This window comes from Pezoporus flaviventris, unplaced genomic scaffold (genome assembly GCF_033815535.1).
Source record: "Pezoporus flaviventris isolate CSIRO_AGI_PZ_B2104156 unplaced genomic scaffold, CSIRO_AGI_Pfla_v1 ptg000023l, whole genome shotgun sequence".
Taxonomy (NCBI): Eukaryota; Metazoa; Chordata; class Aves; order Psittaciformes; family Psittacidae; genus Pezoporus; species Pezoporus flaviventris.
In genome coordinates this window covers 15,740,425-15,755,292 of record NW_026892571.1, presented here as the reverse complement: position 1 = coordinate 15,755,292, position 14,868 = coordinate 15,740,425, and the positions used below count along the sequence as shown (strand labels likewise).

Genomic DNA, 14,868 nt, shown 5'->3' with positions numbered 1-14,868 from the left:
ACTTGGGTAAATTGATGGAAATACAGACACTACTGTGGTAGGGAACAGGCTTTCCCATCACAACGTTTTCTCTTGTCCCCATTCCAAGGAACAACTTGGTTATTTGCAAAACGTGCCATAAACACGGATGTACTCTCCTAAATCAGGTGCTTCCAAAGACAGCTCATAATGCTGCAGCTGATTTTGATCCCAGATCCACAGCAGCCCACACGGATTAAACAGAGCAAAACGCCCTCCTCCTTAACTAATCACTTGTGATAACACCTCTGCAGCGATGCTCAATTGCACAAGCTGCTTCCCAGAGTCCTACCATAGGGCCAGGTAATCCAGGCGGTCCAGGCTCAGGTATGATCTGCAGAAGGGAATTAAACAGCATGTGAATGGGACACAGAGACAAGATAGTTTGGGAATGGAAACCTCACGTGGCCCAGCATCATGATTTAGTGCCCTCTGATTTAATAGCTTTAATCCAAAGTATCTGCTAATCGCGGTTGCTTGTAGCATGAATAAATAAAGGAATCTTAATAAGCACATGGATCAAGCTGGGCTCTGGAACGAGAAGTGTGAGCCATGATACTCCGTGTATCTGCCAGCCACAGAATGGATGCAATGGAAAATGATGCCACTTTGTGCACAGACCAGAGGGAAGCAGCCTTTTTGATTAAAACTCCCCGCAAAAGCAGAACAAAACTGGAGCTCTTATGTCACTAAGATCTATCAAACCCCACCACTTTGGCTTAAAAGAAGAAGGCATAAGGGAAAAAGGATGCTGAAATGCTATAAAACTGCAAGGAGCCCTGTTTGTTTTCAGAACAAAACACAGTTCCAACAGCAGCATCCAATATCTCAACCACTGATTCAAAACCTAAAGCATCTTTGCAGTGCCAAGCGTGCAGAGCGTTCTTCCCACACAGATAAACCCCATTTAGACACATCTGGAAGTTCTTGTAGCAAAGTACAAGCTCTTGCAGTTGGGTTTTGCTCCCCTTCGCTCTGGGGATGGATGTGGGACTGGCATCTCCAGCCTGCACCCCCCAACCTCCCCTCACCCCTCATTACGGAATAGGCTTTAAGTTGCCCAGATCTTACGTGGTTGTTCTGCAAACACGGTGACCCTGTGTCCCCTTTGTCTCCTTTGTCTCCTTTTGGTCCTTCTGCTCCCTAAAGGATAGAAATGGAACACTGATGTGGTGCATCCCCCAGGAGCACAAAAACAGGAGAGAAAAACACATTTGTCTTCCTCTAAACTCGAGCAAAGCTCATGTTCATCCCCAGGGGGCTTTAAGAAAGCATTTTCTTCTTACTACTGGCTTAGATCCCATTCTGAATAAGCTGTTATCATCATTAGCAAAGGAAATGCAAAGCTCCTGCATCCTCCAGTGCAGCTGTAACGTATGGACAGGCCACTGCTTAACCCAGCAACCCCTGCCTTACCCTGAGCACTTGCAGACATCAATACATAGAAGAACCAAGCAGCGGATGTAGAGAGACAGAGAGGGACGTACCGGTGGACCTGCTAAGCCCATTTCTCCTGTCTCTCCTTTCTGTCCCGTGATGCCCACGCTGCCCTGGTCACCCTTCGCTCCTTTGGGACCCTGGAAGTTTACAGAGAACAACTCACTTAAAGGAAAACCACTTAGAAACCGTTCAGAAACGGCCTTTCTGCTGCTTCTCCCCATACTGCAGCACCAGCTCACGAAAACATATTTCCACGTTAAAACTTACATATGCCATTTTTGCAGGCGCAGCAGAATTTGGCTGGGCCATAGCAGGGACTGCAGCTGCTTAGGGTTGGGAGGGTTTACAACAGAGTTTGATGTGTTTGATGAGCCACTCGTAACAGGAGCCCCTCTAGCTTGGCAGATGTGGTCACGAGCAGCATCTGCATGCCCATAGCTGAGCATGGGGCCATAGGCAAAAGGTGGTTAATGTAAGAAGATGCAGCTGAACACTGGAGCCCGTAGGGATGCTGGGGAGGGACTCTTCATTAGGGACTATAGTGACAGGACAAGGGGTAACGGGTTCAAACTTAAACAGGGGAAGTTTAGATTGGATCTAAGGAGGAAATTCTTTCCTGTGAGGGTGGTGAGGCACTGGAATGGGTTGCCCAGGGAGGTTGTGAATGCTCCATCCCTGGCAGTGCTCAAGGCCAGGTTGGACGAGGCCGCGGGTGAGATGGTTTAGTGTGAGGTGTCCCTGCCCTTGGCAGGGGGGTTGGAACTGGATGATCTTAAGGTCCTTTCCAACCCTAACGATTCTATGATTCTATGATTACGGGGCAGAGCTTGCTCTTGGCAGGCTGAGATTTGCTTTTCACAGCGACAGCTCTCACAGACACACAATAAACCCCTAGCTCGGGTCCTGCAAGGTCTCACTTGATGCAGCCATGCCCCACGCACCTTCTCACCATCCAGCCCAGGTGGACCCGGCAAGCCCAGCTCTCCCTGCAGAGACACAAAGAAAGGGGGGCCCATGGTAAATGGAATGAGGGAATCATCCCAGAGAAACATTCTGGAAGGAAACGAGCTGTTCACTTGTATCAGCAGTTGTGGGTTTGCCATTAGCAGGCTGCGGAGCAGAGGTAAGAATGCTTCCTAGAATGGTTTGGCTTGGGAGACACTCGCTACACGGAGAACCACTGATGACCACATCACCCTGTAGGAAACACTGTGTGCATGGCAGAGATTGGGCTCACCTTTGGACCCGGAGCGCCTTGGGGGCCCGGTGGCCCTGGGGGACCTGGCGAACCCTGAAATACAGCAAACAAAACGGGGATGAGCATGATGAACATGGCACATTATCCTTGGGTGAGCTGGGAGCATAACTCGGAACTTGTGAATTATCTCAAGCAGCAAAACCTCATGTTGTCGCTCAGCTGAAAACCAAACCAGCATCACCTCCTCAAGCACCTTTCCCATGACTGCACACTCCGATGCTGTGACATTCAATCACAGCAGAAGCCTTTGCAAAGCTCTGCCCATGAGACAGGTCAGTGCACAAACACTGCAAACAGCAGGGAAACGGGAACGTTAGTGAGGTTCAGTGGTGTGCCCTTTGGCAATCTCCGCATGCAGAACACGGGAGAGGGGCTGGGCCCAGCACATGAAGTCTCTCCCGACATTTGATGGAGCCTTTCCAACCACTGCAATTCACAAACCCCACTCGCAAAGCTGCATACAGACACCTGGCAAACGGTAGTTACCATCACTTTGTGTATCCCTGCAGCCTGTGGTGAAACAATGAGAACGGGTCTCTAACATATCTGCATTGATTCTATTCAGCTTCTTCCATCATAATGAAAATAGCAGGGTGCTGCTGGGTCGGGCAGGTTAGGGCTCAGGCATCATTTCCCTTCCTCCGGCATCCCAACCACTGCTCGCAAACAAAACCACTCCAGAGGATGCAGAGGGAAAACCACAGCTCCACAACGTGCCATGAGAATAACAGCCCAGGACCTGCAGCCTTTGAGCTGTAATCACTGCATCACTTGCTCTATGTCACAGGCTGTGTCAGGGGTTGCTTTGACCTGTAGAATATTAACTCACATCCCACAGATGGATCCCACCATCCTGGTACCCAGCCTGAGCTCCCAGCCTTGAGTTCCGCCACCGTTTTTCCTGGTACATCCTAAATATCCTCAGCCCCCAGATGAAACAAACTCCTGTCATTCCCCATTAACTCACAGGAATCAGCACAGCCTTGGAGCAGGGCTTACCTTAAGAGCATCCAGGATTCGGCCGTCATAGTCAATCACTACAGTGTCACCCTGCTCCCCTTTCAGACCGGGGGGACCCTGCAACCAGGACGAACCCAATTTAGTTTTGCAGCATCTGAGGAGCGGGTGGAATGAAAGCAGAGACCTGACCCCCCAGGGTTTGGGGATCACCTTAAAACACCATTGATTTAATCCATTCCCAGTCTGACAGCTCTAACTGGCATCCAACCAAACCTCACAAGGGCTTAATTCACTTAATGAAGACTTACACTTGAGCACTGCCAGGGATGGGGCAGCCACAGCCTCTCTGGGCACCCTGTGCCAGCGCCTCAGCACCCTCACAGGGAAAAACTACTTCCTAATGTCTCCCATGGCAGTGTTCAGTACCCACATACGGGTTGGTTTAAATAAGCACCATCTCTGTTTTCTAGCACTGAACTGATCCTGAAGCGATTCAGCCACAGACTAAGCAGAAAGTGGTGGTGGGGAACACAGCTCAGGTCGAGGGAAATACACAATTCCAGACTGAAAAAGCAAAACCCTGAACATCCATACCCGTGGTCCGATGGAGCCAACTCCTCCCTTCTCACCAGGCTCACCCTGGAAAGCAAAATCACATTTTCGGGTCAAAGAGACCAAGGAAAACAGAGGCTATTTATGTTTAAGACACTGCGGCCACACGAGATGCCAAGGTATGGTTTAGATTAGGAAACAGAATGGCACCAACAGGGAACTGCTTCTAGCAGCAAAACCTAGATCTGAATTCAGAGCAATTATATTTTTGCATAAAATAAAGGTTTGAGCTAGTTGACAGCAAGAAAACATCTCACTGCAGATGAGATGGAGAAGAGTGGCCTGCTCGGGGCTGAGCGCCCTGTATCCCCATAAGGGTGATGTGCGGTGCTGCTCCCTGGCTCCACTGTTTGCTCCGAGCGTGCCAAGCTCCAGCTCTTCGTGCTGAAGCTTCACACGGCTCCACCTTTGCTTCAGGCTGAATTCTGCACGTGTGGAAAGTTTTAGCTGACACATTTAAACCATTTCTGAGGGTGGGTTTAAGGAAAAGGCTCTGCCAGATTCCCTCCCCCCATTTGCTGATCAAATTAAAGCCCTCTTAAAAGTAGAAAATGGTATAAACAGAAAGAGTCTCCATAGGAAAACTCCATTCAGCAAGTACCATGGGGAACAAGCACTGCTAATGTGGTTATAGTGAAAACTCAATGGCTAAGGGTCACCTGAGCCCACGTTTCCTCCTCATACACAGTTTTTTTCCCAACAAGGAGCCTTGACTGATATGGAAACACATCCTGCTAAACAAGAAGCAGCTGAGGAGGGAATTAACAGCCCACAAATGCTGTCTAGGTCTCATCATCCCCACTTAACATACCAACATCTCCTATTGCATTGCTTGGCAGTAATGAAGATCAATAGAACAGGATGGCACGTAAGCGCGCTGGGCTTTGAAGTGATGCCGCAGCCCTCAATGCATCCCATCCACATGCGAGCAGAGATTTAGTTCCTTGGGGAAACCCAGGCAACTCAATGAAAAACAACTTAAAACCCCTGACACTGATCTCTGCTTGAACGCAGCTTTCATTGATTTGCCAGAAAAAGCTAAAATACTTCTTGACATCCTCCCAATTTGCTTCAGTTTGGGCACTTTATGAGCCTTTCAGAGGCAAAGGCCTAAAATACCCCCCCCTCATCTGAAACCCTGGGCCTCATCAGTGCTGTGCCCAGCTTCCCAGCTCATGGGCTTTTATTTACCTTGGGACCTGGCAAGCCATCTGTGCCATTCTCTCCCTTGGGACCCACGCTTCCTTTTTCTCCCTGAAAACAAGACAGTTTGGACAAATGTTATAATGGGTAGGATGGAGAACAGATTTATTCAGGCTACAATTGTCTTGCTTTACCTTTACTTTTACATACACGAGTGAGCAAAGCTCTCCTTTTAGCCTGAAATACATCACATTGCCTAAGTGCAAAAGGGGAGGTTTTGAGATATACATGAAGCTTTCAGCCTTAATGGCTATAGGTGGGATGTTCAGCCATAAAGTTAGCCCCAAAACCACACCCCCCTGCACACACATCCCAAACCCCAGCTCCGGGCCAGCCCCAGCAACAGTCCCCCATTTACTTCTGCAAGAGGAGCATCTAAATGGCAATTCTCTGCCATAGCCAACAAGTTGCATTTACAAACTCCTGCAGCGGCAGAGGGTGCGTTATGCTTCTCTTTCTCACTTTCTTTTGTTCTTTCTTCACGTTACAGAATGGGTTGGATTGGGAGAAATGTGCTCCTCAACCTGCCCCAGCTGTGATACTGTGCCAAGAAAACACACAGCAAAAGATGCTGTTGAGCACATACATTAGATGGGCACAGCGCAGAACATACCTTAGGGCCCGTAAGTCCTGGCTCCCCAGGGACCCCATCATCACCCTGATGAAACAAAAAGTGAAACACAAAGAGCTCGTACGCACTCGTCATAGGATCCAGCATCACTTGACCCCTCTCAGTGTTGCATGGACCTGAGACCCACTCAGGTTTGCAGGAGAAAGCTACAGGAAGGAGCCCAGGAAGCTCCAAGTGTGGTCCCCTGCTCCCGCCCATCTCTGCCTCCCCTGCTTCCATGGAGATGGGTGGGATCTCCCAGAATTTCCTTACAGCAGGCCCTGGGGAAGGTGCAATCCCATTTTTAAAAGAAATTGGATATTTAATCCATTTAGGCTTTTTTTTTTTTTTTTTTAGCTCAAAGACCTCCTGCAAGCTGCCACCCATCCTCATGGCCTTCATCAGCACGCCCATCTGCAGGTTTCCTTGTTCCACTCATCAATGCTCCATTGTTCTCTTGGAGTAAAACCACTCCATAGGTGCTGAAGAGGTTAATTTTACTGGCCAGTTATGAACTTTTTTAGGCCAAATTTTAGCCTGGAAATCACCCATGGCCATGTCTGTTTTGGGGCAAAGCAGTAAGAGGGAAAGGCTGGGCCCTGTCAGCGCTTTGCTTCAGTTAAAAGCAGTGATTTATCCATTGCTTGGTGGCACCACCAGAAGGAAACATGGAGAACTGGGGCATGCAAACCTCCTGCAGTCTTCAACACCCTACCCGAGCAGTGTGCCTGTCCTTAAGAGAGTGGCAATCCTCATAAGGCTGAGGTGCTGTGTGATGATGTCTGCCTCAGGAAGCTCAAACCCATCCAGGGAGCCCTGAGCAGAAAACAGTCCCCAGGCGCTTCTTGGTTCGGCTTGAGTTATTGGAGAGAAAGGGCTCAAGACCTACTGCTTTGTTTGGCATTTGTTGCTTCATTCTTTGTCTATTGGGCAGATGGGATTGCAGCTTCTGGCTGGCTTGGGGTAATGAAAACCAGGCTGCAGGCACAGCCATGCCCATGCTTTGGGGTTGCTCGGGAGAGAAATGTCAGGGAACGCAAGGAAAGGTTTGGTATGGACAGCTACAACCATGGACCCATTGGTCTCTGGCAGTGGTTTCCTTAGTTGAGCACAGAGCAGAGCAAAAGGAAATAACTATATGTATATATGTATAAATAAGTCACTATTTTACCTTTTTCCCTTGGACACCAGGCTCACCCTTCAACAGCAACACGCACAGAGGAGACAAGTTTAGGGACATAGCAGAAAATAAGCCCAATTGTATGGATAGTCAAAGTCAATTGTAACATTAAAATACTTGGCTTGTGTTGCTCATCTTGATCCCCCCCCAAAAAAATGCATTTCCCAGATTCCCGCAGCACACCAGGTTCCAGCCCCCTTGCCTCCCTCCACTCAAGGTTTTAGCACAGGCAATGGTTGTGACACTGGGTAGGTGACACATTAAGGCATTGGCAGCTCAAAGACAATGGCTGATGCAATACCTTAGAAGTGTTTGTGTCTGATATGAACTGATGAGTACAAGTCCAGTGCAAAATAGGTATGTTCAAGATGTCAAGAATTCCTGTTAAAATCAGGCAGATGAGAAATTACCCATCACCCACCTTTGGTCCTGGAGGTCCCCTGGCACCCTGTTGAAAAGAAGAGCAGTAGTTTGACAACACAGTATACAGGATAAAAACACTCCCACCAGATGCCAACTTCTCATCTTCCCTTACAAATCCAGCCATAAGGTCTCTGTCCTCCCAATAAATAACATATATTCTTTGTGCCTTGTGTATTTTATGTATAACGAGCACCTCTTTATCCAACCTGGACTGTAGTGGAGTCACAATGCCAAGATGCTGCAGAGGGGCAGAAGTGGGGATAGAGGAGCAGTACATCCCTCCAGAGGAACCAAGGGGTCAAAGACTGGTCTCTCTTTTCCCCAGGGCACAGGTACCCCTGGGCAAGCATCCATTTTAGCGCACCTATAATTCCCCATGGGGTTTTCTTTGCCCTCCATAAGCAATGACACAAACCCAGCACTGAGCTGAAGAGGGATGTAAAGTGAAGGGGACAAGGGACATGCACACGTGGATGCTCTTGGGCAATACTAACCACAAGGCCTTCCTCTCCTGGCTCGCCTTTGAGACCCTGCAAAATAGAAAGGCCGACATTGAAGTTATTGCCCCAGTTCTCCAGAATGCTCATCCACAATCTGAATGTTCAACAACCTTATGTTTCAGTCTATTTTCTTTGATTCAATTGATTGCCAGTGATCTGGAGACTGGAAACAGGTCATCCAATGGCTACAGATTGGGGAAAGAGATCTCTGGGCTCTCCCAGTTACAACCAGCACCTGCAAATACGTGCTCCAGGTCCAGCTCTTTGCTCCAAAACCAAAGATGGAATGATGGAATATCACCGCCTGCTCCCTTGGCCCCATGCCCCGAGGCTTTGCAGTATGAGCAGCATCATCATGGCTCAGACTGGGGACCCAGTGGCTGGGGGGCATCACTGGGATAGGGGACACCCTTCACCCTCCTCTTCCTCACTGGGGCGGGCGCTGCCTGGCGTGTGTTCACTGCGCATCTCCCATCCTTACAGGGGGGCCTGGAGGTCCTCTTGGGCCATCTTTTCCCGTGTCACCAGGAGGACCCCGGGCCCCTGGGGGTCCTGGTGGACCAGGGGGACCAGTGGCTCCATCTCGACCTTGATCACCCTGGAAGAAGTTCACACAGACACGGTGAGGTGAAGCTGTGCTGGGAAGCGATGGTGGCGACACATGCACAGCATCCCTGGGCCATCAGCACCCTGACTAACGCTGTCATGGAGTTACAGCTTCCAATTGGGAAGGCTGGAAGTGAGCTCACGGCCAATTCGCACCCTTTGGGTCTGGCTTCTTAACCAGGATTTTGCTCAGTGCCTTCCAATGAGGTTTTAGCTCGTTAAGTGCTTGCCCAGGGACTGTCTGCATGGGAACTACTAGAAATAACCAGACTCAACAACATGCTGGCATGGGGCATGCACACACTGCCATGGCTCAGTGCACCACACCAGAACACCCAACAAAACCAAGCAGCACTTCAGTTGCATCCTTTAAATACAGCCAAGGTCATTTACAAACACCCAGCGTAGGTCACACTCTGCATTGCCTGGGTGCAAAGGAAACAGCAGCGCATGTATCTACGTGTGATTGTGAAGGTTTAGTGGGTCTGGAGGGGTGCTCCCCATGGGGCTTCACCACCCAGTTATCAGTTCCCAACCCACCCAGAGCTCTGGCCGGTCACATCCCTGCGGATGCACAATGGAAAGCCTCATGGAAAGGCCACCTCATAAATCTTCTAGCAACATCTGGAAGAGTCACCGCTGAGGCAGTGAGAGGACTGGGTTTAATATGTGGTCTGCCCTCAAACCGGGGACAAGTGTGGGACTTTTCACAAGTCCTTAAGTGACTTAGCAGCACAGATCCCATGGCCTTTCAACAAGATCCATGCTCCTAAATCACTTGCATGCTAGGGGAAAAAAAGCCCATTGCAAATGCTGAACACTGCATCCAATTATGTCAAGAGTCACTGATTTTTGCCCGATTATAACGTCACATTTGGAGTAGGGAGATTCAGAGAACTCTAGTTTTAAGGCATTTTATTTTACCAGCACTGTTCATATCAACACCTACAGGACATCGCCGCTTGATTCCCAGTTCTCAAAGCACCGATACATCACTTTCATGTCTCCCTGCTTTGACAAAACTCCCCTTAAACTCCAATGGGGTTTCACTCGGGCACACTCCCAACAAGCGCTTCTGAACATCCTCGTAACAATAGTGCATTATCAGCCAGAAAGAAGTGACAAAAGCAACTCAAAGAATCACAGCAAACCAGAGGAGCACATTTGATAGGTCTACCTTGAGCACTCGCCGGCTAAAGACAAGTTGATCATTAGCCAGAAATCCATGATTGAGGTGAGGAAAAACCATCTAACCGGGTAAAGTGGGAGGCAGAGGAGGAAAGAGCAAGAGTTGAAGATGAAATCACAGCAGAAAAGTGAGTTTCAAAGGCTGTAATAATAATATCACATCTTTTCTCTGATAATTAATTGCTGCATGAGGAAAAATAGTGTAGGTAGCCAACAGTGGTTGTTTTAATGTTCTGGATACACTGAAGCTTAGTAGTTAGTAAACAGAGGGAAACAAGTATCTTTTCATTAGTTTACTGCACAATAGGACATTCAAAGCAGCTGGGGTACAGAGGATTCCCCTACTGCAGGGCTTTCTGCAGAATAAAGAGCATTATTCCAGTAGACCCCATAGGGATATATCCCAGCATTTCTCCTGACGCCAAATACTATCTCTTTTTCAGAGGCTAAAATGAATACTAATGTATTCCCCAGCCTGTAAAATGCAGATAAATCTCTCAGACTTAGACGATGCAAAAACCCAATGTATTCAGACCATGTCAGTAGTCATTGCTATTGTCTTTTAGCCTTTCCACTGATCTATCTAGGGAGGAGAGACATTTCCTTTCTCAGGACACTGCTTGCGCCTCCCTTTCCCCCCATCCATCCCTGCACACATCCACAGGAGGACCAAAGGGATGGTGCAAAGCCACAGGCAGCTCTGTGGGAACACAGAGCACACCCCCCATGAAGGTTTTGGAAGGTTTCTAAGGAACAAACCTCTTATCCATTCATCCAGGGACCTTTTGAAGCTTTTAAATACATTCCCCTAAACCTGAGTTTTGGGTCAATATTGCACAGGCAAACCCACCTCCTGCCCAGCTCCCAGGACAAGCTCAGCAGCAGGCGTGCGTAGCTGTATTGAGCATGGGTGTTCTAACACAGTCATCTCAGAAAGGGAGGGCAAAGGCAGTGGCATGTTAAAAACTGATGAGCCCTGGCAAATAAACCCCTCCCAGTGATTTCTTTCAAGCCATTCTGGGGAGGAACAATGCTGAAAAGCCCAAGTTGATGGCACGATAAATGAATGGGGACACAGAGTCCTGGTGCTCGGCCAGACCTTCCAGATACTACAGAAACCAAAAAGGCTCTACTGGGAGCAAAGGGTTTTGTGGTAGACTCAAAGCACCGAGTTTTATGGCTTCTTATGTGCACAAAGATACACAAGAGCATTAAGTGGGATTTGCAGAAAAGACCAAGAAGTAAGACGTGAGCTGAAGCCTTTTTCTTACCCCTCAGATTGCTGAGCACCATCCAAGTAAACACTTTCCAAGCTCAGGGAGCGAGTCTGGTTTATAAACCGGTCCTTTTCATTAGCATAGCAATGTATTTGATTTCAGGAGAGGAGTACAAGCACAAGTGTCAGGGCACAGGCCCAGCCTTGGCCGCATCCTGCTTCAACTCCCTCGTTCCAACCTGGAGCAGAGGGAATCTGTTCTTGCTGCCTCCTTTTGAATACACTCATATGCACTTTGTCTGGTTGTGTTTATTGCCCATCCTGCTGAGGTGAGGCTGCACAACAGCCCTGCTGATGCCATTTGCAAGAGCTAGCGCTTAGCGCCTAAGACAACCCAATGTGAACTCTTCATTCAGCTCCCCAAAACCACCCTCCGACAAGTGCCATCAGGCCCACTCAACACGTGCAATGACCTCTTTTTTGCCCACGCTGGTGGCAGGTCTTTATTAGAGACAGAAAGAGAAGCAGCGCAGACGTGAGCACGTTCAGTAGCCAGTCCCTGATTGCCTTCATCTTACTTCCACCATGAGAAATCTGCCTCAGGCATCATTCTCTTTTAATCTATCATTCCTAATGATAATATTTTTGTGCTCACTGACACACATCATCCCCACTCCACTGCCCATAGACACACATTTATGAGGGAGAGGGCGCTGGGTAAATCCCTGGTTATTTATCCTCCCATTGATGCGATGACTTGCTGCAACACATCTTTCAAAATCAGCTGAACAAAGCCAGCACTGAAACTGGAGGAGGAAGATAGATTACATTAAGAAATAAACCCCAATCTGTGCCAGATGGTATTAAGAAGTTTTGTATCCAACCCACAACCCTGTCTGCAGACATAAAGGGTGCTATTTTCAGAGCCAGGCAGCAGTTTTCACACCTACTTGTGCATGGCCCTGCCAGGCTTGTGTCTTTGCCTTTCCTCCCGGATTGGAAGCTTTTGTACTGCTCTTGTGCAAAATGACACAAATAAATCTAAAAGTAATAAAGATCAGGAGGAAAAAAATCCCCATACATTTTTGCTGGTAGGTTAACACATAGGGCGAGTGTTACCTTGGGAGCTGGCACTTGCCCCTGCGTGTCCAGATGGAACCTGTCCCCTGAGCATCTCCTCCATCAGGAGGTGGGTTCCCACATCATCCAGCAGCACAGAGCACAGCAGCCTTGAGCAGCATCTCCTTTGGCATCACCCCAGCCACCAGCCCCAAAGACATCCACAGCCCCAGCCAGGGAGTGAAAGCTCACACTCCTGTGCTGCTGAATCACCTCTTAAAGCCTCTTCTGAGTATGGGGTGGGCACTTGGGCGAGGTGGGGACCTTACACCAAGCCCCTCCTTAGCCATGCAGGGAATAAATCTATCGAGTTTTAGGGGCTCTCAGAGCCCAAGGGTGATGTTTCCAATTGTACCCAAGGCAGTTGGGAGCTGCTTCAGAAATGACACCAACTTCAAACACTGACTTAGGGGCCCCTAAGGGAGAAAAGGAAAAGGACTCCAAGGCATCTCTGCCCACATTAACCCCTGAGGTCCTGGCTGTGCTTCCAGCAAACGCATCCAAACCTTCCAACCGACCCTTGGCTGCCAGCTCCAAACCTGGGCTCTCCATGGGGACCACAGACCAGCATCTCAGCACATCCCCAGCAGGAGCCCACAACTCACCTCCGTTACTGTGACAGAGCCCACCTTGGAAATACCATATACCTCATAGCGAGCCTTCTGTTTCATCCCCAGCACGGGAGACTTTGTGCTACTGCTGCCATCACCAGCACCACAGTGGGACCACGGGATAGCCATGTTTCTGCTGAGCCCCATGGGGACCTATCCTGACACACTGCAGTAAATCTCAACTTCATGTAGCCCCAAGAGAGCCATTTCCACAAAACTCCATTAATTTCCATAGCCAAAACAGTTTTCCCTCATCGTATAGTTACTTTAAACCCTTTATTTTCCAAGGCAGCCTCTGGAGTGCCACCACACTTCCAGGTGGGTAACTCAGCAAGAGAGAAGGAGCTTTCCATCGTACACAACACCATGCCAGGCCTTTCCTTGGGACACCAGGTCTTACCACCACGTGCTGGTGCTCTAACACCAACAAATGAGGAGCACAGATTCAAGAGAAACATGGGGCTTGTCTCTGACACTGGAAGGGGTAATTGGGGATATAGGAAAGTCCAGTAAAAGCAAAAAACATCATGAAGCACCCAAAGGTCTTCAACTCTTGTTTCCCCCATGGTCAAAGATAGGAAAACCACCAGAAAGAGCTCCAATGGCAAAATTAAATGCTTCCAGAACTCTCACCCTACTTCATTTTGCAGTGACAAAGCTGCACAGAGCCTTGTTTTGTGCAGTGACCAAACCCAACCAGATCTTGGTACAAATCAATGTGCTGTGTCACTACTTACCCTCGGGCCGATGTCCCCTGCTTCACCCTGTGCATCAGGCAAAACAGCAAGGGTCAGCTATTAGAGTTCAGATTGCAACCACAAAGGACCAAGCTCAGGGTCAGCTGGATGCGGGAACAGCACGGAAAGGAAGTGGCAAGAGCCCTGTTGCTTAATGTATTCAAAACCAGGGAGGAGAAGGGCTCGAGACAACACAATAGGAACGATTCTGCCCTGGCAGGCGATGAAACAGATAATAAATCAGAAATAGCAGATTGTTTCCAACTCTAAGGCTCCCCTAGCAACTGCTTATGTCCTACACATGCGAGGACTAACTGCACTTGCAGTACAGAAACGACCTTCTTTGGCTGGTCTAATTTCATGGGAGGATGACATGCAAACACAGAGCGATGGAGCCCGCAGCCTTGCTCCTGGAGGAAGCTGTTTGCCACTCTCCTAACCCTTAAGGGGTTACCAGGAGCCCTACAGCATGGATGAGCTTTAAGGAGATATTGATTCCTCCCACGTTTTTGCAGTTCTTTCTGCCCTCCCCTTCCTGGGGTTTTTCCAAGAGCAACCTGAGAACCCACTGTTGTGGTTCCACATCCCAACAAACCCCAGGGGTAATGTCATGCTGGTTTATGGGGTAACCTGAACTGAAGGAATTAGAGCAGGAGGAGGATTATAGAGCTGCTTCCCCAAAAGCCACACGTTAATGCAGTCTTTACCTTTTCCCCTTTTGGTCCTGGAGGTCCCTGGAAATACATGAGAAGGATCCAAGTTAAGCAATGGCAGAATAATCAATGCACATAGCATCGCTGCACTTACCAATTCACAAACCTGAGCCATGTTCACTATCATTAGGTTATACACACTATGATTTTAAGCTACACAATGCTTCACATGAGTACCACACCACCAAAAAGCACCAATGTGGTCCTGCCTGCTTTTGCCAGGACAGGGGACCGGAGAAGGACCGGGGCAGGGCAGGCAGCGTGGCAGCCGCTCACAAACACATGACCCTAAATAGATGCAAGGGGTTTCTTGAAGTATTAAATCACTTCTAGAAAAACACATGCTCAGCATATCATTACAACGATTATACATCTGTTTGAAATAAACAAGGAGGATGGGCTGCTTTCCTTGGCCTGTTTGTTGAAGACATAAGTCATCTTCCCCCCAAGCAGCTTTCTGTAAGGCAGGCAGGC

At 48.7% G+C, this 14,868-nt stretch overlaps 1 protein-coding gene across 1 annotated transcript in view; it reads right to left on the bottom strand.

Annotated features, from left to right (window-relative positions):
• Positions 1–14,868, bottom strand: part of LOC133271267 (collagen alpha-1(XXIII) chain-like) — a gene marked incomplete at its 5' end in the record, with an annotated part of 171,518 nt that overhangs the window by 5,089 nt on the left and 151,561 nt on the right. Inside the window, 16 exons of the mRNA XM_061457214.1 lie at positions 311–352; positions 1,090–1,161; positions 1,506–1,595; positions 2,400–2,444; positions 2,696–2,749; positions 3,716–3,793; positions 4,271–4,315; positions 5,480–5,542; positions 6,105–6,149; positions 7,273–7,299; positions 7,703–7,729; positions 8,199–8,234; positions 8,686–8,802; positions 9,988–10,059; positions 13,682–13,708; positions 14,389–14,415. Of these exons, the coding sequence (XP_061313198.1) occupies positions 311–352; positions 1,090–1,161; positions 1,506–1,595; positions 2,400–2,444; positions 2,696–2,749; positions 3,716–3,793; positions 4,271–4,315; positions 5,480–5,542; positions 6,105–6,149; positions 7,273–7,299; positions 7,703–7,729; positions 8,199–8,234; positions 8,686–8,802; positions 9,988–10,059; positions 13,682–13,708; positions 14,389–14,415 (867 nt within the window). The remainder of the gene's footprint in view (positions 1–310; positions 353–1,089; positions 1,162–1,505; positions 1,596–2,399; positions 2,445–2,695; positions 2,750–3,715; positions 3,794–4,270; positions 4,316–5,479; positions 5,543–6,104; positions 6,150–7,272; positions 7,300–7,702; positions 7,730–8,198; positions 8,235–8,685; positions 8,803–9,987; positions 10,060–13,681; positions 13,709–14,388; positions 14,416–14,868) is intronic.